This window comes from Dromiciops gliroides, chromosome 2, assembly GCF_019393635.1.
Source record: "Dromiciops gliroides isolate mDroGli1 chromosome 2, mDroGli1.pri, whole genome shotgun sequence".
NCBI classification, from domain to species: domain Eukaryota; kingdom Metazoa; phylum Chordata; class Mammalia; order Microbiotheria; family Microbiotheriidae; genus Dromiciops; species Dromiciops gliroides.
The window spans coordinates 139,188,757-139,214,114 of NC_057862.1; the positions used below are offsets into that span (position 1 = coordinate 139,188,757).

Below are 25,358 nucleotides of genomic sequence, written 5' to 3' on the forward strand. Positions count from 1 at the left end.
ATGGAAAGGTAGGAAGGTGCCAGGTTAGCTTTAAAACCAAATATAGATTTTATATTTTATCCTGGAGACAATCATGAGGTTATGGTGTACTGGAGAAGATGAGGCACCTTGTCAAAACCATTGGAAGAAAACTATAGTTGATAGCTGCTGACCTGAGGAACACATTGTGATCACCTACTAAGGGGAGGGCATCCTGCCAAGAAAGAAGCCCATGTATTTGGAATTCAACCCAGTCTTTCCAGTGCATAAGGGAAGAAGGCATTGCCTTTTTTTTTTCCTTTGTTTTTGTAGGGCAATGAGGGTTAAGTGACTTGCCCAGGGTCACACAGCTAGTTAAGTGTCAAGTGTCTGAGGCTGGATTTGAACTCAGGTCCTCCTGAATCCAAGGCCAGTGCTTTATCCACTGTGCCACCTAGCTGCCCCGGCATTGCCTTTTTCAATTTTTTCTTGCAAAGGCAAAGCAAGAAATATTTTTTAAAAGAAAGTCGCCCAGTTTTACACTTAGTTGGCATGAATGGGACTGTATTCAAGATAGATTTTAGAGGGACAAACCAAGATGCTGCTAGAATTAATAGAATTTATCGAATAGACAGGTGACATAGACCTTCACTCTAGGAAGATCCCTGATAGCTAAATGAAGAATGGACTAGAGGGCAGAGAGATTTGAGGTGTGTAGGAGTAGCAACCAGAAGGCTTTTGTACTAGTCTGGCATGAGGGGATTAAGGCCTACGATAAGATGGTGGCAGTGATAGTATATAGAATGAGTATACCTTGCATGCATTTATGCATGCATGCTTTCATGTATGTATGTATGTGGGGCAGTAAGGATTAAGTGACTTGCCCAAGGTCACACAGCAAGTGTCAAGTATCTAAGGCTGGATTTGAACTTGCGTCCTTCTGAATCCAAGGCTAGTGCTTTATCCACTGTGCCACCTAACTGCCCCCTATGGAATGAATGAGTATAGATGAGAGGTGATATGAAGGTAGAGTGAAAGGATCTGGCTACTAACTAGAGGCTTCAGAGACGTCAAGAAGGATGAAAATTGAAGAAAGGTTATTAGGTTTGGCAATCAAGAAATTATTGGGAGCTTGGGAAAGAGCTGTTTGAGCTGAATGATAAGGATAGAAGCCAGATTGCAGAAAGTTAAGAGATAACGAGGAAAAAAAAAGTAAAGGCACAGAATGTATAGACAGCCTTCTCAAGGAGTTTAGCCAAAGGGATGGACCTATGAAATGAGGGTTTTTTGAGGTTGGGGCACATGGGATTGTTTTTAACCAGCAAGGAAGAAGCCATTGGACAGGAAGAGAATGAAGACTAGTGACAGAGTAGTTATGTTAGAGAGGGCAGCACGCTGGAGAAAATAGATGGAATGGCATCAGCATATAAAATTCTGAAAGAACTGCTTTGGCTGCATCCCATAAGTTTTAGTATGTTATCTCATTATTGTCATTCTCTTGGATGATTTCCATGACCCACTCATTCTTTAGGATGAAGTTATTTAGTTTCCAATTAATTTTTGGTCTGTCTTTCCATGGCCTTTTATTACATATAATTTATTTAATTTTTTCTAAAATTCTATTTACCTCCTTAACTTCTTCTTCTTCTTCTTTTTTCTTTTTTTTTTGGTGAGGCAGTTGGGGTTAAGTGACTTGCCCAGGGTCACACAGCTAGTAAGTGTTAAGTGTCAGAGGCCGGATTTGAACTCAGGTACTCCTGAATCCAGGGCTGGTACCTTATCCACTGCGCCATCTAGCTGCCCCTCTCCTTAACTTCTTATTAATTTTGTGGTTAGTTATCTAGTTCTGAGAGGGGGAGGTTGAGGTCTCCCACTAATATACTTTTTTTTTTTTTTTTTGGTGAGGCAATTGGGGTTAAGCGACTTGCCCAGGGTCACACAGCCAGTAAGTGTTAAGTGTCTGAGGTCGGATTTGAACTCGGGTCTTTCTGACTCCAGGGTCAGTGCTCTATCCACTGTGCCATCTAGCTGCCCCCCCCCCCCAACATACTTTTGCTATTTCTTTCTGTAACTCAATTGACTTCTCTAAGAATTTGGATGCCTTACCACTTGGTGCATATATGTTTAGTATAATATTACTTCATTGTCTGGTACCTTTTAGCAAGATGTAGTTTCCTTCCTTATCTCTTTTAATTAGGTCATTTTTTTGCTTTTGCTTTGTCTGAGATAAGGATTGCTACCCTTGCTTTTTTTTTTTTTTTTTTTGGGCAGGGCAGTGGGGGCTATGACTTGCTCAGGGTCACACAGCTCCCTTGCTTTTTTTTAACTTGAGCTGAAGCATAATATATTTTGCTTCAGCCTTTTACCTTTACTCTGTATCTATATATCTATGCTTCAAATGTGTTTCTTGTAAACAACATATTGTAGGATTCTGGCTTTTAATCCACTCTGCTATCTGCTTCTGTTTTATAGGAGAGTTCATTCCATTCACATTCACAGTTATATGATTACTGTTTCCTTGCATTTTATTTTCCCCCTTGTTTGTACTTTTTCCCTGTCCCTTCTCACTAGTGTTTTGTTTCTGGCCACCTCAGTCTACCCTTCCTTCTATCAGCTCCACCTCCCTTTTGTCCTTTCCCCTTTCCCCTCCTAGTTTTATCTTCCTTTCTATCAGCACCCCTCCCTTTTTTATTCCTGTTTCCCCTTTCCCCTTTTAGTTCCCTATAGGGTAAGATAAGATTCTATACCCAACTGAGTGTGTATCAGATGAGAGTAAGGTCAAAACAATGTGCACCCCTCCCTTCTTTCTCTATATTGTAATAGGTCTTTTGTGCCTCTTCTAGGTAATGTGATTTACCCCATTTTGCCTTCCCTTTTCTCCTCTCCCAGTATAATCCTTTTTATTACCCCTTAAGTTTTTCTTTTTTTAATATCATCACATCGGAATCAACTTATACCCTCACCTTCTGTCTGTGTGTACTCTTCCTATATACCTTAATAAAGATACAGTTCTCAAGAGTTAGGAATGCAATTTTTTTGTTTTTTAAAGTGAGGCAATTGGGGTTAAGTGACTCGCCCAGGGTCACAGTTCTTACCGAACTTATTTCCTAAAACTTGCCATAAGTTTTATTTCTCTCCTAACTTTATTTGTTGTTTCTCTTCTAGTTTAAAGATCGTTCTCCAAATAGAAAAGCAGAAACCAAAATACTAGTTGGATAATTCTGCTTTTTGTCATTTAACATTGCCTAATCTGCCCTAAACAAGAACATCTCTGCTGTTCTTGCTCTGAATATACTTTTTTAAGTTTATTCTGGATTTATTCTTATTCTTCTTATTAATCTATGCCATTCCTGCATTTATTTATCTTTGTTTATTTGCCCTATTTTCTGCCTTTTGTGCATGACCTTTATAATTTTCAGCCCATAGGAAAGAACTTTTTGTGCAACCACATCTTTTTTTTCCCCTGCCTCTCGCTGTTCTTTCTCATTTTGATTATATTGATTATATTGATAAAATTTTATGTTTGAAAGCTTTCCATCTTTCTTGTTCCTATTAATGGTGGGGATATTTGAATGTTGGGTTAACTGTTTACTACATATGAGGCTGCCTTGGGCAAGTCACTCCCTTATTTAGTGCCTTCATGTTTCCCATCTATAAAATGATGGTTGGGGAAGTGGAGTTTGGACTAGATAAATCTTTAAAGGCCCTTCCAGCTTTAAGTATAATATTTCATGTTTATCATTTTCCTGCCTATTTTGAAAAGTTTTGTCATTGTGTAGGACATGTCCTTGTTATTCAGTTTTAGAAATATTTATTTAGTTTATGTGTCAGGTACTGTATTAGAAGCTAAGTGAAATAGCCTCTCTCAAGGAAATTATTCTATTTGTGGGAGGTATTAAATGTAAGAGAATATAAAATCTGTATAAAGGAATTTCTAGTAAGTATGGGAAAGGAAGACTATTTAAATTGGGTCTTGGAATAAAGGTGGAAGAAGAAATGCATTCTAGCCATTTGACAGACAGCCTATGCAAAGGCATAGGAGGAAGTTGATGTAATCTTGTATATTAAGAGGGAAAAGCTTTGACCAATTGGCCTAAAATGTATAGTGTTTAAGAGAGTTGGCAAGGAGAAGAGAGGCAATAATGTGAAACAAATGTGAACAGATTTGAGTTTGATTCTGAAGTGCTTGAAGTGACAGAGAAGTTTATATTTTATCCTAGATATAAACATTTCTTGAATCAGAATTGACATACAATTTTTTCTTTAGGAATTTGTAGCTGGATGAATGGTAGATTGGAATAAGGCATGACTAGAGATGGTGGGACTAATTAGTACATAGCAGTCATGAGGTGATGATGGCCTGAAGCCATGGTGGTAGCTGTTACAGAAAGTGGAAAGAAGAGAATGACAGATGTAGAGGGATAACCACAAAGCCTTGGCAGCTAATTGGTTTGGAGGGGATTATGAAGGACAGCGAAGAATTGTGGCTTATGCTGAGGTCTTGAAAATGTGAGTGACTAAGAGGATGGTGATATTTTGCATACAAATATGGAAATTAGGATTTTGAGTGGGGTTTAGAAGATAAATAACATTAAATTTTGGACAGGAAAGAGGGGTATGCCTTTAATTTTGACAGTATAATACCATGATACTTGTGTTTGAGAAGAGTTTTGTTCACTCAAGGTTGACTTTGTTATTGTGATCATCTTAGGTAAAAATACCTAATGGTTTTGCTTTTTTTACTTTGTATCAGTTCATAGACTTTTTTTTTTTTAGTTCATAGACTTTTAATTTCTTTTACTTCTTTATGGCATGGTAATAATTCTTCACATTCATATACCATGATATATTCAGTATTTCTATTGAGAAGAATAATCAGAAAGGCAAACAAAAATGTTATGCTTTTCTTTTAATGGAACAAAACAATAGAATACTAGAATGTTTTAGTTAGAACAACTATATTTCCAATTTATTGGTTAATTAATAGTCTCTAATTCTCAGAGCCATATCACTTTTTACTTGCCACTTTGGTTTTTAAAGTACCATAGTGGTAACAGTTGTCATACTTTTTTGTTTGTATCTTCAGTGCTTTTCACAATAAATATTTTCTTCATGTTCTGAAGACTTTTATAAGTGGAAATCCTTATAACCAACAATAAAAAAAGAGGGGAAAAAATTCAGTAAGACTTATGTATTGAAAATTTTTCATCACTACCACATATTGTAAAGAATTCATTGTTATTTGAGGTTTTTATGCTTCGGTGCGCACTGGCCTGGGGCTCTGCAAACCGCATTGTGCTCCACCCACTGGTTGTAGCCATTGCCAGGGCTCTGGCACCTCATGTCATCACCACTCACATGGGCCTGGCAAAATTATAATGATTGGAAGTCTAGTGAGGGCAGTCATGTGACTGTCAGAGTGGCCATCCCATTGGTTGGGGCTGTGTGGGGTGTTTCTAGGTTTGGGGGAGGAGAATTGGGCATTCTGGGGGGGGGGGGAAGCTGGAAAGCAACAGGCATTCTGCTGCGTATTTTCAGCTGATTCCTGGGCGGTGGTATTTTTTCAGGTATTATAATTTCCCTTTCCCCATTTTATTTCCTTTCCCTTGATCCTACTGATCCTGTTTGTGGTTTTTTAATTTTTTTAAGTTCGTTCTTGTTAAAATAAATCTTGTTCTGTTTTGAGGGAGGCTGCTGGTTTCCTTCCTTGCCCCAATATTGTGGTGAGCCGCTTAGCTAGCACTCCCCAATTAAAGCTGGAGAAAGGTGCCTTCCCATACCTCCTTTGGGGCCAAACTTGATCATCATAAGGGCACAGTATTACTTTTCAGTGTTTTTAAAAAAATAGTATTACTGTAGTAGAGTGAGTGAGTGTGTGTGTGTGTTTTGTCTTTTATATCTCTGATTGCCCAGGGTCACACAGCTAGTAAGTGTTAAGTGTCTGAGGTCGGATTTGAACTCAGGTCCTCCTGAATCCAGGGCTGGTGCTCTATCCACTGTGCCACCTAGCTGCCCCATATATATTTATTTATGAAGCCCTCTTTACTGGTACCTCCATACAGTGTGGTGTAATATAGAATAATAGAAGGTTTAAGCTAATGGAAACTTTAGTGGTTGTCAACATCTTCAACTACCTTCTAGAAAAATTAAAAATAAGCAAATTATGATGACTCTAATTTTTGTGCTGTTTTCATTGTTTTAATTTAAAAAATCAACACTCCAGTAGTCCACATGTATGTTTTTTCTTAATTAGAATATATGACTTATTAATTAGGATACCTATTTTCTGAGTATACTTTTTGTTTGTTTGTTTTGTTTGTTTTTTTGGTGGGACGATGGGGGTTAAGTGACTTGCCCAGGGTCACACAGCTAGTAAGTGTCAAGTGTCTGAGGCCGGATTTGAACTCAGGTACTCCTGAATCCAGGGCCGGTGCTTTATCCACTGCGCCACCTAGCTGCCCCTCTGAGTATACTTTTATTTATCATCTTTCTTTCTTCTTTCTTCTTTCTTTCTTTCTTTCTTTCTTTCTTTCTTCTTTTCTTCTTTCTTTCTTTCTTTCTTCTTTCTTTCTTTCTTTCTTTCTTTCTTTCTTCTTTCTTTCTTTCTTTCTTTCTTTCTTTCTTTCTTTTCTTTCTTTTCTTTCTTCTTTCTTTCTTTCTTTCTTCTTTCTTTCTTTCTTTCTTTCTTTCTTCTTTCTTTCTTTCTTTCTTTCTTCTTTCTTCTTCTTCTTTCTCTTTCTTCTTTTTTCTTTTCTTTCTTCTTTCTTTCTTTCTTCTTTCTTCTTTCTTTTTCTTTTTTCTTTCTTTCTTTCTTTCTTTCTTTCTTCTTCTTTCTTCTTTCTTTCTTTCTTTCTTTCTTTTTTCTTTCTTTTCTTTTTCTTTCTTTCTTTCTTTCTTTCTTTTCTTCTTTCTTTCTTCTTTCTTCTTTTTCTTTCTTTCTTTCTTCTTTCTTTCTTTCTTTCTTTCTTTCTTTCTTTCTTTCTTTCTTTCTTTCTTTCTTTCTTTCTTTCTTTCTTTCTTTCTTTCTTTCTTTCTTTCTTTCTTTCTTTCTTTCTTTCTTGCTTGCTTGCTTGCTTGCTTGCTTGCTTGCTTGCTTGCTTGCTTGCTTGCTTGCTTGCTTGCTTGCTTGGCAATTGGGGTTAAGTGACTTGCCCAGGGTCACACCGCTAGTAAGTGTTAAGTGTCTGAGGCCGGATTTGAACTCAGGTACTCCTGACTCCAGGGCCGGTGCTCTATCCACTGCACCGCCTAGCTGCCCCCTGAGTATACTTTTAACATAGGTATATAGAATTAAGTTACAATTAGCCTTTTTTGTTCCATTTGTTTAATGCTCCAGATTATGAAAGATGTGAAAATATTGGACAGTCCTTGTTACTTAAGGAATGCTTTATTTATCTGTTTGTTTGTTCATTCATTCATCCATTCATTCTTTTTTTTTTCTCATTCATTCATTTTTAAAATCTAGGCTCCTGGATTTGGGTTTGGAATTGCAATATCAGGAGGAAGAGATAATCCTCATTTTCAGAGTGGTGAAACCTCAATAGTTATTTCTGATGTGTTGAAAGGAGGTCCAGCTGAAGGACAACTTCAGTAAGTGTTTCCTTTTCCTGTTTTCTTAAGGCAGCTGTTTTAGATGATAGGCCTCCTTGGTAGGGATTTGTTTTGTTTTTAAAGAAAATGGACAATGGCTTATTGTCCAGATGGAATTGTGATAGATCTGAAGATAAATATGTTGCCATCTCTATTGTAGCTGCTTAGGTAATTTATTTTCTTTGTACATCATCTTTTTTTTTTTAATGTGCTATATAAATTTTTCAGTATTGTTTTTTAACTTGAATTTTTTTTTTAAATAGGGAAAATGATCGCGTTGCAATGGTTAATGGTGTTTCCATGGATAATGTGGAACATGCTTTTGCTGTTCAACAGTTAAGGAAAAGTGGAAAAAATGCAAAAATTGTAAGTAACCGTAATTGTAAGTTACTCCTTTTAGAGCATCAAGAATGTAGAACATGAGTGTCTGATTTGAATGTAATACATATGTGAATGGCCTTCTTTGAAACAAAGTATTTCATTGCTAACGCATTTTAAAATCAGGTAAATGACTGCTCAATGAATGGCATTCTCATTTATAACAAAGTAGAGGATTGTGCAATTAAATTTGTATACCAAAATTTCTCCATTGAAAAAGTTATTTATTATTAGACTAATACTTGACTTTCCATTCATTACCACCTTAGAAGCTAAACAGGATTTTAAAGAGAGGTGTATACTTAAGTAGCTACATTTGTGGTCAAATTTTCCCATTACTTGTTTTGTTGAAATATATATTTGATTATTTAATTCCTGACTTTATGGTCTACAAAGTATGCTTAAAATTCATTCCTGTTACCTTTACTGCAGGACTTTACTGAATCAAAATAGTTGTTATGGAAAGCTGCATTAAATGCATTAAATGCAGCTTCCTTTAAATAAACCACCGAAATACAAGTATTCGAATAGGGAGAAAGAAAGTGTTCAGGGTCCTTTATAGTTAGTTTCCAATAAATTTCCCTATACCTTACCATGTCTATTTCTTGTGGAACTGACAATAGGATATTTTATTTCTATTTAGTTTTTATCTATAAAAACTAGCAGCAGTTTAATTGTTTTTCATGTAAGAATTTTCTTGGCTTGTAATTTTCTCTTCAGAATGCTCTAAAATACATTTTCCTTTAATAACTTTAATGCTTTCAGAATTCTTAAGGGTCATTCCAACACTAATGTTAATAGCTGGTTTACCATTGAAGTTATAGTTTATTATTTTTCAGTTTAAAATCTGTCATTCAAACTGAAATTGTATTTTTAAAGTTTTCACTACTGTTGCTGGACTCAGAGTTAGGAGATCCTAGATTCTGTATGTCACACGTGAGATCATTAAGTTTGTCACATGTCCAGCCCATCCTCCACACTTCTGCAAAAATAATTTTTCTTGAACAGTGATCTGATTCCCCTACTCAATTAACTTAAATGTAAATTAATATTATACTAAGGAATGAGTATATAAAAGAATAAATCATCAAAACAAATAATTATATTAACGACTTAAGTCTGAGGTTAAGTAACTTGCCCAGCATCACTAAGTGGTGGGACCAAAACCCAGGTATTCGATGCAATTCAGCGTTTTTTCCACTAGTGTAGATATTGCTTTTTATGTACTATAAGTTAATTTCTAACTCTTTATTAAGTACTTATGATATGCAAAGCACTGTGCTAAGGTTAAAGATTATAGGTATTTTTTTTTAAAGATTTCCTGTCTTCAGGAGATTCTGTTCTACTGGGGAAATATAACATGTACAAAAATAGATAGGAGGAAAATTGATCAGTAAAGAAACACTAAAAGCTAGACAAGGGGTGTATTTCTAGTTATGGAAGTGGTTTGTATGAATGCAGAGGTGGAACCTGGCGTATTTGTGAAGGGTAGTGAATATAACCTATACCATAGTATAGGTTAAGAAAGACTAGGTTAGAGTCAGACTAATTAGTAGCTCACCTGGAGGGCCCAAGCGTTTCCAGGCTCAGGACTTTCCATTTTATTTTAGAGGCAGTGGACAATCACTGAGGTTTATGGGCAGGACAGTAACTTGATCAAGCATATTTTTGCCTTGTCATTGTTCTTTTGGCAGCTGTGTATATTAGAGATGGAAGATAATATAAGTAGAGAAACCAGTTAAGAGACTGTTGTAGTAGTCTGGGGGAGAAGCAGTGAGTGTCTGGATTAGAATAGTAATTGTATTAATGAAGAGAAAGGGGAATTGCTAGACAAGTTGTGGAAGTAAAAACCAGTAAGATTTGACAATTGTTTGATTTTCCTGAAAGAGTCAGGGTAAATTCTAGATTCATGAACCTCGGTGACTAGAGTGGTGGTAATTTCTTAACAGAAATAACAACAGTGCTTTACAGTTTGCAAAGTGCTTTATATACACTGCTCATTTGATCTTTGCAACCCTCTAAGGTAGGGGTTTCCTTTTGTAGATGAGGTAACTTAGACACAGGGAGCTTAAGTAATTGAACAGCTTCATACAACGCGTATGAAATTAGGCTATAGATCTAGGTCTTACTGACTCCAAGTCCAGCACTATCTTTTTTTTTTTTTTTTTTTTTTTTTTTTTGCGGGGCAATGGGGTTTAAGTGACTTGCCCAGGGTCACACAGCTAGTATGTGTCAAGTGTCTGAGGCCGGATTTGAACTCAGGTACTCCTAAATCCAGGGCCCGTGCTTTATCCACTGCGCCACCTAGCTGCCCCCTACAGCACTATCTCTATATGACACAGAAGTTTGGAGGTAGAGGTAGGTTTAGGATAGAAGTTTCATTTTGGACATAGTGAAATTCAGATCCTATGGTACTTCAAATTGGAGATTATCTAGTAGACAGGTGACACTGTTACTTGAATTCAAGGTAGATTCAGACTGGTTATCTAGATTTGGGAATCACTTGCATGGGAGCTAATGAGTTGAGGCCAGCAAAATATATGTAGAGACGGAAGAGAGGAGGACCTAGAACTGAGTCTTGGGGAACATCCACCTACATTGAGAGCAGGAATTAGATGATTTTAAGATAAGGAGGGGAAACCAGGAAAGAGCAGTAGTATCATGAGAGAGAGTGTTAAAAGCTGTGGGTGGGGTGGGGTGGGGAGAGCTCAGAGGTGAGAGAGATGGACCAGAATTATTAGAAGTTTCAGAGATGTCAAAGGGGGTGAAGATTGAAAAAGGCTGTTATTTTCATAGTTAGGAGTTTGGTGGTAACATTAGAGACAGCAGTTTCAATATATTTGTGGGGTTGAAAGTCAGATAACAGAGGACAAAGGAAGGAAAAGAAGATTTGAAACGGCTCCTGAGGGGAGTGTGTCAGAGAGCAGTGTATTAAGAAAGCATAAAAACTTTGCAGCCTTTGAACCCCACTGATGATGATGTTCAGTTGTTCAATCATGTCTGACATGATCATGACCCTGAGCACTTGTCTATGGGGTTTTCTTGGCAAAGATACTGCCATTTTATTCTTCATTATGCCCTCATTTTACAAATGAATAACTGAGACAAACAGGGATTAGGTGATTTGCCTAGGGTCACACAGCTAGTTAAGTCTTTGAGTCCAAATTTGAACTCAGATCTTCCTGACTCCAGGCCCAGTGCTTTATTTACTATACTATCTAGCCCCCCCCCCCCCCCATATAACTTGAATTTGTAGTAAACTCAACCATCATGGAATTGAGATTTCTTCCATTATTATTTAGCAGCTCTGGTATATGAGTAGAGAAAGTAGGTGATAAAAATATTCTAGGTTCGAAGATTGAAAGTAGGACAACATAGAGTGTTATGGATGGGGCAGTGTCACAGCACTTTACTCAAACCACCACATGTTTGGTAGATTTGTTGATTAGTTTCTTTTCCTTTGAGATTATGATCATTGCACTTTTGGAAAGATTCTAGGATGCATTTTACTAGAACAGTACATTTAGTGTATCACCATTCAAGAATGGGGGGAAAGCAATTAGAAAATAGCCCTTATTGGTCATTTGTTGTTTATAGTCTCCCCATCCCCCAATACACACTACATACACACCTATGTACATGTATATATGTATTTAGTGTGTGTACATGCACATGATACTTATGCACATTTTGGTCATAAAGTGATTTGTTACAATTATTTTGGTTATAGACCATTCGAAGAAAGAAGAAAGTTCAGATACCAGTAACCCGTCCAGATCCTGAGCCAGTATCTGAAAATGAAGAAGACAGTTATGATGAAGATGTACATGATTCAAGAGGTACAAGAAGTGGTCCGGTTTCTAGAAGGAGTGAAAAGAGTTGGGTGAGAGATCGAAGTGCAAGTCGAGAGAGGAGCTTGTCTCCTCGATCAGATAGGAGATCTGTTGCTTCTAGTCAACCTGCAAAACCTACCAAAGTAACACTGGTGAAGTCTCGGAAAAATGAAGGTAAACTCACTATCTAATACTTGAAAAATACTTTAAATACTTTAAAAAATATATAGGATTGGTTCAGAAATGAAATGGTTTCTTGGTCATGCATTTCTTTTTGATTTGTGTATTCCAATTCTTGGCAATATAGATCTTCCCTTATAGCTAATTCTATGGAATTTGGCAGAAAACAAGTATTAAAAACCTGATGTAGTTTTGTGACTTCATATCTTAAGCATGTTTCACAAATGTGGCAAAGAAATAAACTTTCTAGAACTGAGAATTACATGGATAAATCTGTTATAATAAGACTAATTTTCAGAGCTCATAGGTGAAAAAAGGGTTAACAGAAAAAACATAAGACCCAAGCTCTAATTCAGATATTAGCTCCAAAAGGGAGTTAGATCCCAGTTAATGGATAACTTACAAGTCAAAATGCCAGGTTCTCATACCCACAGCGATCAGCATCCATAACAGACCAAAACGGGTCAGGTCAAAATAACAATAAAGGAAAAGACAAGGCTATAGAAATTCTAAAGAAAAATGATTATATTTTGAAATTAGCCATGGGAAAGAAACATGCGCAGAAAAGGCCAAATTTGTCCCTAGATTCACCTTATGATCTGTAAACCCCCCCAAAACACACCTCCACTGAAAAAGGTACCCGCCTCTGGTGTTGGAACTTCAGGAACTCCAAATTAGGATAAGCCCTCCCTTGTAACACCCCTAGGTGGAGAATATTATAATGAGTAGGACAGGCCCTCCCTTGTACCTCCCCAAGGTGGAGAATATTATAATGAGACTGATAATTAATTTATTTATACTATAAATATAACTGTCTTTCCTTATTTGAGAGATAACTTTCCACTATACTGGTTCTCTCCCTGTGGTCACCCACAGTATTGCAATAAAACACCACCTGTTTTCCTTTTCAGGTCAGTGCAATCAGACTTGTCCCAGTTTATCATTTGTTTCTTTTTGGCTACATCCAATTTTCTCCTTACTCCCTTCTCCCAATTTGTCAAAGTTTCTTGACCCATCCGTAACCTCCCCCATCTCCTTGTTCCTCATTCTCATCTTCTGACTCTGAACTGCTCCCTTTTTCAGTAGCTTCTTCTAACTGCATGAGGAATTGGGAATCCTCAAGACACAATTTTATAACATTATATATAGCGGCATAGGAAGGTGGGAGCTCCTGTTTTGAGCTTATAATAGCTTCCCCAACCTTTTCCCAGGATTGTATTGTAATGTTAGGTCCTTCTGGGAACCATGATGCCTGTTCATATACTAATTTAATAAATTGCTTTAAGGTCTTTCTATTTACCTTAACCCCTTTTCCTACAGTTACTAACTGCAGAGCATATACATTTTTATTGAGGTCTTTTAAACCTTGAGTTACATTTTGTCTCATTTTGGATCCGAGCTGATATCTTTCAACTGGGCGAAAATTAATTAACCTGAGCTAGGAGGTGCTCAGAGTTCTTTCGGATCCTATCCCCCAATCCTGGTTTCTCACCAGATCCTGTAGCACGTGCTTTCCTTTTCCCGGGCGGGGTGGGGGTCTCCTGTATGGTCCTTGACAACACAGAGCCTCCTATTCTGGGCACAGCTTCAACTGTCCCTCCAGGGTCCGAGTGGGGTCCCTGTTCGGGCACCAGTTGTCGGGGTCATGGGTTCAATTCCCTTGACGGAGATTGAGGATCAGAGACGATTAATCATTGACACATCAGCACCACATTATGTGTGAAACTGAGTGCACTTTATTGTCTAGGATAGCCCAGTATTTATAGCAAAAAACCACAAAGTAATCAAATAAAGTCTCTGCGAGAATAATTCTGAGAGAATAAGAGTAATTTTTCAACCTTTGAGCCTTGACCTGTCAGAACTTGTTCTAGGCTTTAACAGAACAAGGCTCGTGTATGGCTGATTCTTTGGACCCCTGGGAGGCCAGCCAAGCGTCGTCTCTGGAATTCAGGCCTGGACCACAAAGTCTCCTAGGAGACTTGCTGCCTCAGTGAACATGGCCCAAGCCTGGGGATGGGGAACTCAGTCAGAGGGGCAACAGAGAGCCTCCTGGGTTCCCCAATACCCTTCCTATACAGAATCACATTCACCGTGATCTTTGTTGATCTGCTTAAAAAGAAAATTCTCAAAAATTAGTAGTAATCAGTCAATGCATCAACAATGTTTTGTGTAGCCATGATCTTTGGTCATTCTTAGTAAGAGTCCTGCTTAGGCGCGCACCCATATGTAAACACATGTGCATATTGGCATGTATGTGTGCATATATGTACGCATGTATGCATGTCTCTAGCTTACATGGGCATATTAGACATGTATTCATGTGTATGCATATATATTACATATGCCTAAGGAATTCTCTTGTTGATTTCAACCAGATTTTATTCTTAGATTGTCTCCATAAGAGCTAAAATAGAGCAGAATACTCAGAATTAAACATTCTTGTTTGTGATACAAGCCACTTTTTCAGCTTTTCCTTAAATGTTACCCATTTCCCCTTTTTAATTTGACTATAATTGTTCATGTTATATCTGCCTACAAAATAATGTGGTTTTTTTTTGTTTGTTTGTTTGTTTTAGTGAGGCAATTGGGGTTAAGTGACTTGCCCAGGGTCACACAGCTAGTAAGTGTTAAATGTCTGAGGCCGGATTTGAACTCAAGTACTCCTGACTCCAGGGCCGGTGCTCTATCCACTGCGCCACCTAGCTGCCCCCAAAATAATGTGTTCTTAGAAATAGTATAATTGACAGTGTATTATTGGGAAGTTTTTTTTTATACTTTATACATTTTTATACTTTAATCCTCACATAGTAAGGAAAGCTTGGTTCAAGCAATTTTAATTTCACTTTTTACATTAACATTTGAAGCATTTCTACTTTCTGATTTATAAGGAATTTCTTTGTGCTGTGTCTGGATTTGTCCTTAGGCTGTTACTATTGATGTTATTATTCAAGGTATTTAGAAGTGTTTTATATGCTTTTACACTAAAGTTTTTTCAATGTTTGATTACAGAATACGGACTTCGTTTGGCCAGTCATATATTTGTAAAAGAAATATCACAAGATAGTTTGGCAGCAAGAGATGGTAATATACAAGAAGGTGATGTTGTATTGAAGGTATAGTCATATTCTGAAATTTCTTTGAAGTGTCGAACAAGTTGTGTTTATTTTTCCAAATTTTTGCTGGTGTTGATTGAGACAGTTTACTAGATGCTTAATTAAGTCTAATTAGAAGAAATAGAGAAGCTGCCATCTGTCATCTCTGGATACTAAAAGCTATCAGCATACTAAATCAATTATGTTGCCACACAGTTATGATGGCACATGCAACTGTTTAGAAGCCCCTGCCTTTATTTTTCTATAACAGTGGTTTCAATTGATTGAGCTGAGTGTGGTTTTTGTAATTAATAGATGTTGGAGTCTATGGTTTTTAAAAAGAATAAATATGTTTTTATTAATGTATTTGGTTCTTTATATCATCATAGTGATCCCAAATATCACTCCCCCTTTCCTTCCCAGACAGCCATTTTTTGTTTGATTTTAATTGATAGAAAACTTTATGCTGTGGTATAATCTTTGGGGGTTAATAAAAGGGAGAAGACACAGGAATTATAGGCATATTAATTGGTTTTTATCTGATTTAATGGTAGCAGATCAGACAAGATATTGCTGATTTAAGGTAGGTGATAAGTTGATAAACTGAAAGCTTTAGAGACATAACTTTGTTCCTTATGGTAGAAGAAAGAGTAATTTGTATTGTTTTTGATAGCTTTACAAGGGGTTTCAGTTATTGGATTTGTTCATCACTTATTTCCAATACGCAATCTCTGTTCTATTGTAGATAAATGGCACTGTGACAGAAAATATGTCATTGACAGATGCAAAGACATTAATAGAAAGGTCCAAAGGCAAATTGAAAATGGTAGTACAGAGAGATGAACGAGCTACACTTCTGAATGTCCCTGATCTTTCTGACAGTATTCATTCTGCTAATGCATCTGAAAGAGATGGTAAGTGTGAATGTGTCTTAGAATTTTCTTTTTAAGTGAAGACCACATAACCTGTTTTATATTTTCTTAGTTTAGAATGAATGTTTGGAAGAAAATTATGATTTCTTGTGAAATCAAACATCTTTAGAATCCAATTATTACCAATATTTAAAATAAACCAATAAAGCCTTTAGTGTACTCATTTGAAAGCATTTACTTATTCCATGATTGCTAAAGTAAATATATAAAGTGAGCTACTTTTTTTTTTTAATTCAGATGCTTATTTTCATTATCAATAAGGGACACTACCATTTTATTACAGTCATTTCATGGAACAAAAATCAACTTTTATTTAACAGACATTTCAGAAATTCAGTCGCTGGCATCAGACCATTCCAATCGATCACATGACAGGCCCCGCCGCAGCCGGTCACGATCTCCTGATCAGAGGTCAGAGCCTTCAGATCATTCCAGGCATTCTCCACAACAACCCAGCAATGGCAGGTAATGACACAGTGTGTGTTTTGATTTAAAACAAGCCATTAGTATCATTACAAATATGGCTTGTTTATTTATTTATTTTTTTGGTAGGGCAATTGGGGTTGTGACTTGCCCAGGGTCACACAGCTAGTAAGTGTCAAGTGTCTGAGACTGGATTTGAACTCAGGTCCTCCTGAATCCAGGGCCAGTGCTCTATCCACTGCGCCACCTAGCTGCCCCTGTCTTGTTTATTTTTTTATTTTATTTTATTTTTTTTTAGTGAGGCAATTGGGGTTAAGTGACTTGCCCAGGGTCACACAGCTAGTAAGTGTCAAGTGTCTGAGGCCGGATTTGAACTCAGGTACTCCTGAATCCAGGGCCGGTGCTTTATCCACTGCGCCACCTAGCCGCCCCTTGTTTATTTTTTATTCATGCGGTATAGAAAATTTTCCTTTTGGATCTAGTTGTATTTCAAATTTTTTCTCTTTTTGCATGTGATGTTTTCATAAAAATTTTTTTAAGTTAAAAAAATTAGTTCAAGTATTTTAAGTGAATTAAGAATTACTGCTGTAAAAATTCAAAGAGGCAAGAGAAAATGAGTGAGATGTTGATGGTGGCATCTAGGTTTTGCACTTTGGGAGGTTAGGTGACTTAGAAGATGGTGTTGTTTCTTATTATAAGGAAGTTCGGAGGTGGGGAGTGGGTTGTGAGAGGGGAAGATAAGTTCAGTTTTGAACATGATGGGTTTAGATATCTACAGGACATTGAGTTTGAGATTGAAGATTCTAGTCTAGAAGTTAGGTTATGCCGAATAAGTAGATTTGTGCCCAATAACACCTAACCCTGATATTAGGCATATATAGGTATTATGTAAATGTTAGTTGAAAGAAATTCTGTGGACCCTCTACAAAGACATTAATTTATGAGTAGATAGTATTTTGATGTGTGGATTGTGTTTGTAATAGTACTTGTAATGGAATTGTTCTAGTATCTAAAATTCAATGAATATTTTATGATGTGTGTGTATAATTTTACTTAAAGACAATAGAGTACAAGATAGAATGTTCTCCATGCTTTCATTAGAAAATATACCTCATAAAGTATTATTTTATAAAATATAGGGAAATGGGGTAAGATACTGATCCTATACCCAATTTATGCCATACTGCTTTCCAATTTACCAAATAATGAATTCTTATCCCCAAATCTTTTTTTTGTTTTTGTTTTTTTGTTTGTTTTTTTGTAGTGAGGCAATTGGGGTTAAGTGACTTGCCCAGGGTCACACAGCTAGTAAGTGTTAAGTGTCTGAGGCCGGATTTGAACTCAGGTCCTCCTGACTCCAGGGCGGGTGCTCTATCCACTGTGCCACCTAACTCCCCCCCCCCCCCCAATCTTGTCTTTACATTTGTCAAATACAAGGTTATTATGTTTATTTGCTGCCCTATATTTCATGCCTACTGTACTTCTTAGCTTGGATAGTTTTGATAATTATTGCCTTTTACATTTCTGTTTTCTTAAAATTAACTAAAACTTTTAAAAAATAATTGCTATTGTACCAGTTTTGGCAGTAAGCGTTTGTTTTTAATATTATATATACCAGTAAAGAATTGATTGCGTGGCAATTAGCACTAGCAGGAAAAAAGCCCCAGAAGACCCATGCTGTCTCTGTTTCTCAGAGACAGCATTTGTTCGTTATTTTTTTTTAACATATAAGGTATTTTATTTTTCCGTTACATGTAAAGATAGTTCTCAACTTTTGTTTATACAAGTTTTACAATTTCTGATTTTTCTCCCTCCCTCCCCCCTCCCCTAGACAGCAGGTAATCTGATATAGGTTATATCTATCTATCTATCTATCTATCTATCTATCTATATACACACACACACACACATACACATAATAACATTAATCCTATTTCTGCATTAGTCCTGTTATAAGAGAAAAAATCAGAGCAATGATGAAAAACCTCAAAATAGAAAAAAAAAAACAACAGCACCAAAAACAAAAGAAATAGTATGGTTCATTCAGCATCTATACTCCACAGTTCTTTTTTTTTTTTCTTGGATTTGGAGATCCTCTTCTATCATGAGTTGCCTGGAACTCTTCTGTACCATTGCATTGGTGAGAAGAATATAGTCTGTCACAGTAGATCAACACTCAATGTTGATGATACTGTGTACAATGTTCTTCTGGTTCTGCTCATCTCACTCATCATCAGCTCACACAGGACCCTCCAGGTTTCTCTGAACTCCTCCTGCTCATCATTTCTTACAGCACAATAGTATTCCATTGTATTCATATACCACAACTTGTCCAGCCATTCCCCAATTGATGGGCACCCCCTCAACTTCCAATTCCTTGCTACCATGTAAAGAGCAGCTATAAATAGTTTTGTACATGTGGGTCCCTTTCCCCCTTCCATGATTTCTTTGGGAAAAAGACCTAAAAAGTGGGATTGCTGGGTCAAAGGGTAATACAGCATGTGTTCTTAAGGAGAGTTCAGAAGACCTACAAAACCTATACTGTCCTAAGAGGGAGAGGCAAGAGCAGAGTGAGCACTTCTCTTCCAATTTTTGTCCTCTTTTGATAGAGGCAGGTTAATCAAAGCTAATTGGTTAGCATCATTCAATTCCATTGATTGACATGACTTCAGGGTGGTCTAAATTAAAATGAACTCTACAGATGACATCTGGGAGAAGACCCTCACTCAAGTTGCCTAAGGCAAAGTCCATTATGTAGGCGTGGTCCTTTACTGAGCTAGACAAAAAAGTCTGTCTCCATTTCTTTTGTTCCCTTGGGTTTGTCCCAGGAAAGATATGAACTTTCTGGAGTGGGAGGGAGAAAGAACTGAGGAACTGATCTGTGGATCCCCAAGAAATTCATTATCAATAACTATTTTCTCACACTTTTTTTGTTACTTCATTATGAGAGATATTACAATAAAATTAGAAGAATGTGGAGCATCAGACTTATGGATAAGCAAATAATTTATAAATAAACAAAAGATAGCAAAGTAAAATGGATAATTTCGATTACATTAAATTAAAATGGTTTTGTACAAATAAAATAAATGTAGCCAAGATCAGAAGGAAAGCAGAAAATTGCGGAGGGGAGGGGATTTTATAGACAGTTTATCAGATAAAGGTCTTATCAAAAATACATAAAGAATATGAGCCATTCCCCAACTGATAAATGGTCAAAGGATATGAACAAGAAATTACAACAGTTTATAGTCATGTGAAAAAATGCTCAAAATCATTATTGATTAGAAAAATGCAAATTAAAATAACCTTGAGAAAGCATTTTCCACCTACCAGATTGGCCAAAATGATGAAGGGGAATGTGATAAATATTGGAGGGGATGTGGAAAAATTGGGACACTAATTCATTGTTGGTGGAATTGTTAACTGATCCATGCATTTTGGAGAACAATCTGGAATTAATGCCCAAAGAATTATTAAATTACCTGTATACCCTTTGACCCAGCAATACCACTCCTAGGTCTTTTTCCAAAGATGATTAAGGACAAAGGAAAAGAACCTATATATTCTAACATGTTTGTAGCAGCTCTTTTTGTGGTGGCAAAAACTAGAAATTGCAAGAATGCCCATCAGTTGGGGATTGGGTGAACAAGTTGTAGTATATAATTGTGATCGAATGCTACTCTGCTATAAGGAATGATGAGCTCATTGATTGTAGAAAAACGTGGAAAGACTTGCACTAAATAATAAATGGAATGAGTAGAACCAAGAGAACGTCGTGCACAGCAACAGTAATTTTGTCTTAATGTCTTTGAATAAATTATTTTGAGTATTATAAATAGCCAAATTAACTATAAAGGACATGATGAAAGGCATCCAGAAAAAAATGAATAAAAAGAAGAATGTATAGAATAATTTTACGTATATATAATGTCATTGTGTGTGTGTGTGTGTGTGTGTGTGTGTTTACATATATACATACACATACATCTCCCCAACCCCCCATTTGTGGCTAATGGTAGCAATGGGGGAGGTAGGAAGAAAAAAGGGGGGAAGAAATTTACATGATAATTTTGTTGCATATTTGAAAAGAATAGCAAGTTGTACATAGCAGATTTGCAGTTTCATGTGCAACTCCTTTTATTGTACTATATTATGAAAAGGCTTGTTTTATTCCATAAATTAAAAAGAAAAAAAGCAGGGAATACATAGTTTCAAGTTTTTCAAGATAAATATATTGTAAATCCTTCTTGAAAACATTTAATCCTTAGGAGCAAAGGAGTATATAGCACAAACTTTTTTTGGATGTTTTTCTCCATCAGAGTCATTTTAAATAACTCCTCCCCAATAAAACATTCCCATGTAACATTATTTTAAAAAAAAAACTGATTCTTCCTAGTCCTTTACAATCTGGTACTCATTTACATTTCCAGTCTTAATATCATGTTATTCTCTTTCATTCACTGTGATCCAGACAAATTGGCCTTCTAGCTGTTTCCCTCTCATGCTGCTGTGGTTTTATTGATTCACCATATCTGGAATGTTACTGTCATTTAATTAGACTAACACCCCCCCCCCTTTTTTTTTTTTCTTTTAAAACTTTTTTTAGACTTTACTTTCCTTCAAAGCTCAATTCAGCTCAGCCTCAGCCTTACTCAGCCTCATCCCATAAGATTCTTCTTGATCCTTTCCACTGTATTCCTCTTTACTTGGTTTCTAACTCAAGTTATTTGCTATTGACACTTTTATAGTTTGGGGCTTTTTTTGTTTTTGTTTTTGTTTTTTGTTTTTTTTGATGAGGCAATTGGGGTTAATCACACAGCTAGTAAGTGTCAAGGGTCTGAGGTCAAATTTGAACTCAAGTCCTCCTGAATCCAGGGCAAGTGCTCTACCCACCTAGCAGCCCCCATTGTAAATAAATATTTATTTTGTTCATTTCTTGTCCTCCAGTAGAATATTATAGTAAGCACTGGGACTCATTCAATTTTATTTTTGTATTCCTAGCACCTAGTACCTAATAACATGCAGCAAATGTGGTGCAGTGGAGAGTACTAACCCTGAAATCAGAAAGATTTGAGTTCAAATCCAGCCTCAGATACTTAATAACTGTGTTACCCTGGGCAAGTCATTTAATCTCTATTTCCTTATCAGTAAAATGGGTATAATAATAGCACCTACCTCTAAGGTTTTTTGTTTGTTTGTTTGTTTGTGTGTGTGTGTGGGGGGGGGTTGTTTTTGTTTTTGTTTTTTGGTGAGGCAATTGGGGTGGTTAAATGACATGCTCAGGGTCACACAGCTAGTAAGTGTTAAGTGTATGAGGCTGCATTTGAGCTCAGGTCCTCCTGACTCCAGGGCCAGTGCTCTATCCACCATGCTACCTAGCTGCCCCTCCAAGGTTGTTTTAAAGATTAAATGAGATATTTGTAAAGTGCTCTGCAGTCCTTAAATTGCTATTGTTATGATTACAACTTTGACTACAGCTACCGCAAAATAGTATCTGTATACACCAGTTTTATTAATTTTTGATTCTCAGAGATTGCTGATAAAATGTATCCTTAGTAGAAAGGGGATGAAATAGGCATATGATGAAGCATCTACACAATACACACATAGCTGTTAGGCATTCAATTCATTTAATACTTCACCAGTTTCCAAACCCAAACTTGTTTTCATTTAAATTTCTCTTCTTGGCGATCCATATTTGATGATTTTCATTTCTTATATGAAAAACTGTTCATATTCTTTTGACCACTTATTGAGGGCTTTAAAAATCTCAGTTCTGTGTTTCTTAGTGGTTTTCTACTTCCACCTTGTCTTTTCAATTAAACTTAGCATACATTTATTCTGTGCAAAGCACTTGGCTAGGGACAGTAAGAAAGATGAACAATTAGATGGATTCTCCTTTTGTGGAGCTTACTAGAAGGAGCATGGAAGATATTTTTATACATAGGGACAAGGGAAGAAAAGTACTTTCTGTGGAGGAAGTGGCACCTGAGCAGGATCTGGAAGGAAAATCAGAATTTGGAGCAATGACTATGTTTCAGATATTAGGGGCAGCCTGCACGTGATATGGAGAATATAAAACAAGATCAAGAAGCAGCTTTTTTTCCTAGTTCAGCAAGAACTCATTGTGCATGAAAAGGGTGTGTGTCATGGTCATACTTAGGAATTATTAAAATTAACTTAGCAATTATAAGAGTAGGTAGGAGGTAAGGAGACTACATAGAAAGTTGCTGTATTTAAGTAATTAGGAGCTCATTATAACCAAAGGGGGGGGGCGGGGATAGTTGAACTATGAGAATGATCATGGAAGTTGAGTTGAAAAGATTTGGCAGCTTACTGGTTTTAAGTAGTGAAAAGGAAAGAGAAGAATAAAAGTTGATTCCATTCTCATCAGTCCTGGCTTTCTCCTGCTCTTGTTTGGATGCTTCTAGAGCAAGAAGGTGGTGGTGGTGATGGCAGCAACAGCAGTAATAGTATTTATCTAGTGCTTTAAATTAATTGTAATTAATATTAATTATATAAATATGAAACTACCATTTATTTGGTAGTTTTAATTTAGTACTCTAATGACTTTGGACTTAGAATCTCATTTATTTAACCAGTCATTTTAGAGTCATTTTTAAATGGCCAAAGTTAAAAAAAAAATACAAATGATTCATAGCCTGTAAAATGTCCAAAATCACAAATAATCAGATATGTAAATTAAAACAAGCCTGAAGTACTTCCCCACCAAAATTGCTAAAGGATGGGAAAAACATATGACTATAGAGACAGTGGTAAAACAGACATGCTAAGTTTTTGCTGATAGAACTGAGGGCAGCAATTTGGCCTCTTTAGAAAAAGTGAGTAAACTGTTATATTCTCTGACAAAGATTCTGTTCCTCAAAATTATTGACAGCAAAATAGGTTTGTTTATTTTTGGCTGGGCAGTGAGGGTTAAGTGACTTGCCCAGGGTCACACAGCTAGTAAGTGTCAAGTGTCTGAGGCTGGATTTGAACTCAGGTACTCCTGACTCCAGGGCCAGTGCTTTATCCACTGCACCACCTAGCTTTATCCACTGCGCCACCTAGCTGCCCCCAAAATGTTTTAAAAAATTGGTAGCAGTATTATTTTTAAGTGCTACTTCTTAACTTTAGACATTAACATTTCATTGCGAATTCACACATTGTATAATCTAATGACATTGAACTTCATGTTGTTTCTCTCACATAGCAGTCCATCTCTTGAACTGTTTTTTCACTGGCTATCCCTAATTTCCTGCAGTGCTCTCCTTCATTGTCTCTACCTTGTAGCTTTTCTGCCTTCCCTGAAATTTCAGCTTAAACCATATAGAGGCCTTTTCTGATTCCCCCTAATTTTGAGGGTCTTTGAGATTGCTTCTAATTTGCTCTGTGTGTGTGTATTTTGCACATAATTGTTTACATGTAGTCTTCCTCATTGGAATGTAAATTATTGGATGTAAGGAATGTGGTAGTTGGAGGGTTTTTTTGTTGGTTTTTTTTGTTTTTTTTTTTGCTTTTTTGCTTTTCTTTGTATCCCTAGCTCTTAGCCCTTTGACCGGCATATAGTAAGTACTTTATAAATGCTTATTAACTTTTTACTTTTGTCCCTTTATCCCAGGAGAGAGGTACTCAGTTTTAGTCATATATATCCCAGTATATTCCTTCATCATAAACTGTATTTGTATCCAGAACAGATATTTTTGGGGTCCAATTGAAAGGAGGTGAAGTTTATTTTATATACTTGTCAGTACATACGTAGGGAGAGGGTGTTAGATATTTGAACATCTTTACCTGTTAGCCTATCACTCAAGTATAGGTTTGGTTGTGTTGTTTTTTTTTTTAGTGAGGCAATTGGGATTAAGTGATTTGCCCAGGGTCACACAGCTAATAAGTGTTAAGTGTCTGAAGCCGGATTTGAACTCAGGTACTCCTGACTCCAGGGCCGGTGCTCTATCCACTGCGCCACCTAGCTGCCCCTAGGTTTGGTTGTTAACTGACTTCTGCCTTATTTTGTCTCAATTGAAGTTCCCCCTTCTACATGAAACTTAATGCAGACAACCCTTAACTGTTAGCACCTCCTCTCCCATTAACTACCTTATTCTCAACTGCTTTGTATATATTCTGTGTATCTACTGTTTATATTTAAATGTCTAAGTTGCCTCCAGATGGAATGTAAATATCCTGAGCAACCACTATTTCACCTAACAAGGGGCACCAGGCGCTTAGTAGGCCCTCTAATCAATGCTTCTTGATTGATTGTGATTCAGTCCAGGAATTTTCCCTTTATAGTAAGCTGCTGTTGGGGCAGCTAGGTGGCGCAGTGGATAGAGCACCGGCCCTGGAGTCAGGAGTACCTGAGTTCAAATCCGGCCTCAGACATTTAACACTTACTAGCTGTGTGACCCTGGGCAAGTCACTTAACCCCAATTGCCTCACTAAAATATATATATATATATAGTAAGCTGCTGTTATACATGTTGCTTACTTGAGACTTATTTTGAGATAGAGAACAGACAAGATGGCAGTGGATACGTAGAAACCATATGGTATCTCAGTATTCAGTCAAGGGTCTATAAACATTAAGCACCTACTTTGCCTGGCACTGGGTTGAGCACTGAAGATAGAAATACAAAAACGAAAGACAGCCCCTGCTCCCAAGGAGCTTACAATCTAAGAGGGGAAGACAGTGCACAAAGTGTAGGGTGGGGAGATCTGGCATGGCAGCTTGGTAGAGAAGCCAAAGAAGTTCAAAATGAGTGTTGCTAAGTAGGAAAACAAGATGCCTGAGATTAAAAACAAAACAAACAATATATTGTATTTTTTAAAAGGGGGAAAAGTTTGGCTCAAAAAAAAAATGTAAGTTTCTTGAGGTGTTGGGTAATTGGCTTTACTTTTGGATTTGTATTTCCAGTGTTAGTTGTTGTTCAGTGGTATCTGACTCTTCATGACTCCATTTGGTGTTTTCT

The 25,358-nt window shown here is 36.8% G+C and overlaps 1 protein-coding gene across 10 annotated transcripts in view; it reads left to right on the forward strand.

Moving 5' to 3' along the window:
• Positions 1-25,358, forward strand: part of TJP1 (tight junction protein 1) — a 306,237-nt gene that overhangs the window by 229,598 nt on the left and 51,281 nt on the right. For all 10 annotated transcript variants that reach the window (XM_043983429.1, XM_043983431.1, XM_043983433.1 and 7 more), the window contains 6 exons: positions 7,424-7,548; positions 7,812-7,914; positions 11,657-11,933; positions 14,949-15,052; positions 15,777-15,945; positions 16,284-16,428. In XM_043983429.1, the coding sequence (XP_043839364.1) occupies positions 7,424-7,548; positions 7,812-7,914; positions 11,657-11,933; positions 14,949-15,052; positions 15,777-15,945; positions 16,284-16,428 (923 nt within the window). The remainder of the gene's footprint in view (positions 1-7,423; positions 7,549-7,811; positions 7,915-11,656; positions 11,934-14,948; positions 15,053-15,776; positions 15,946-16,283; positions 16,429-25,358) is intronic.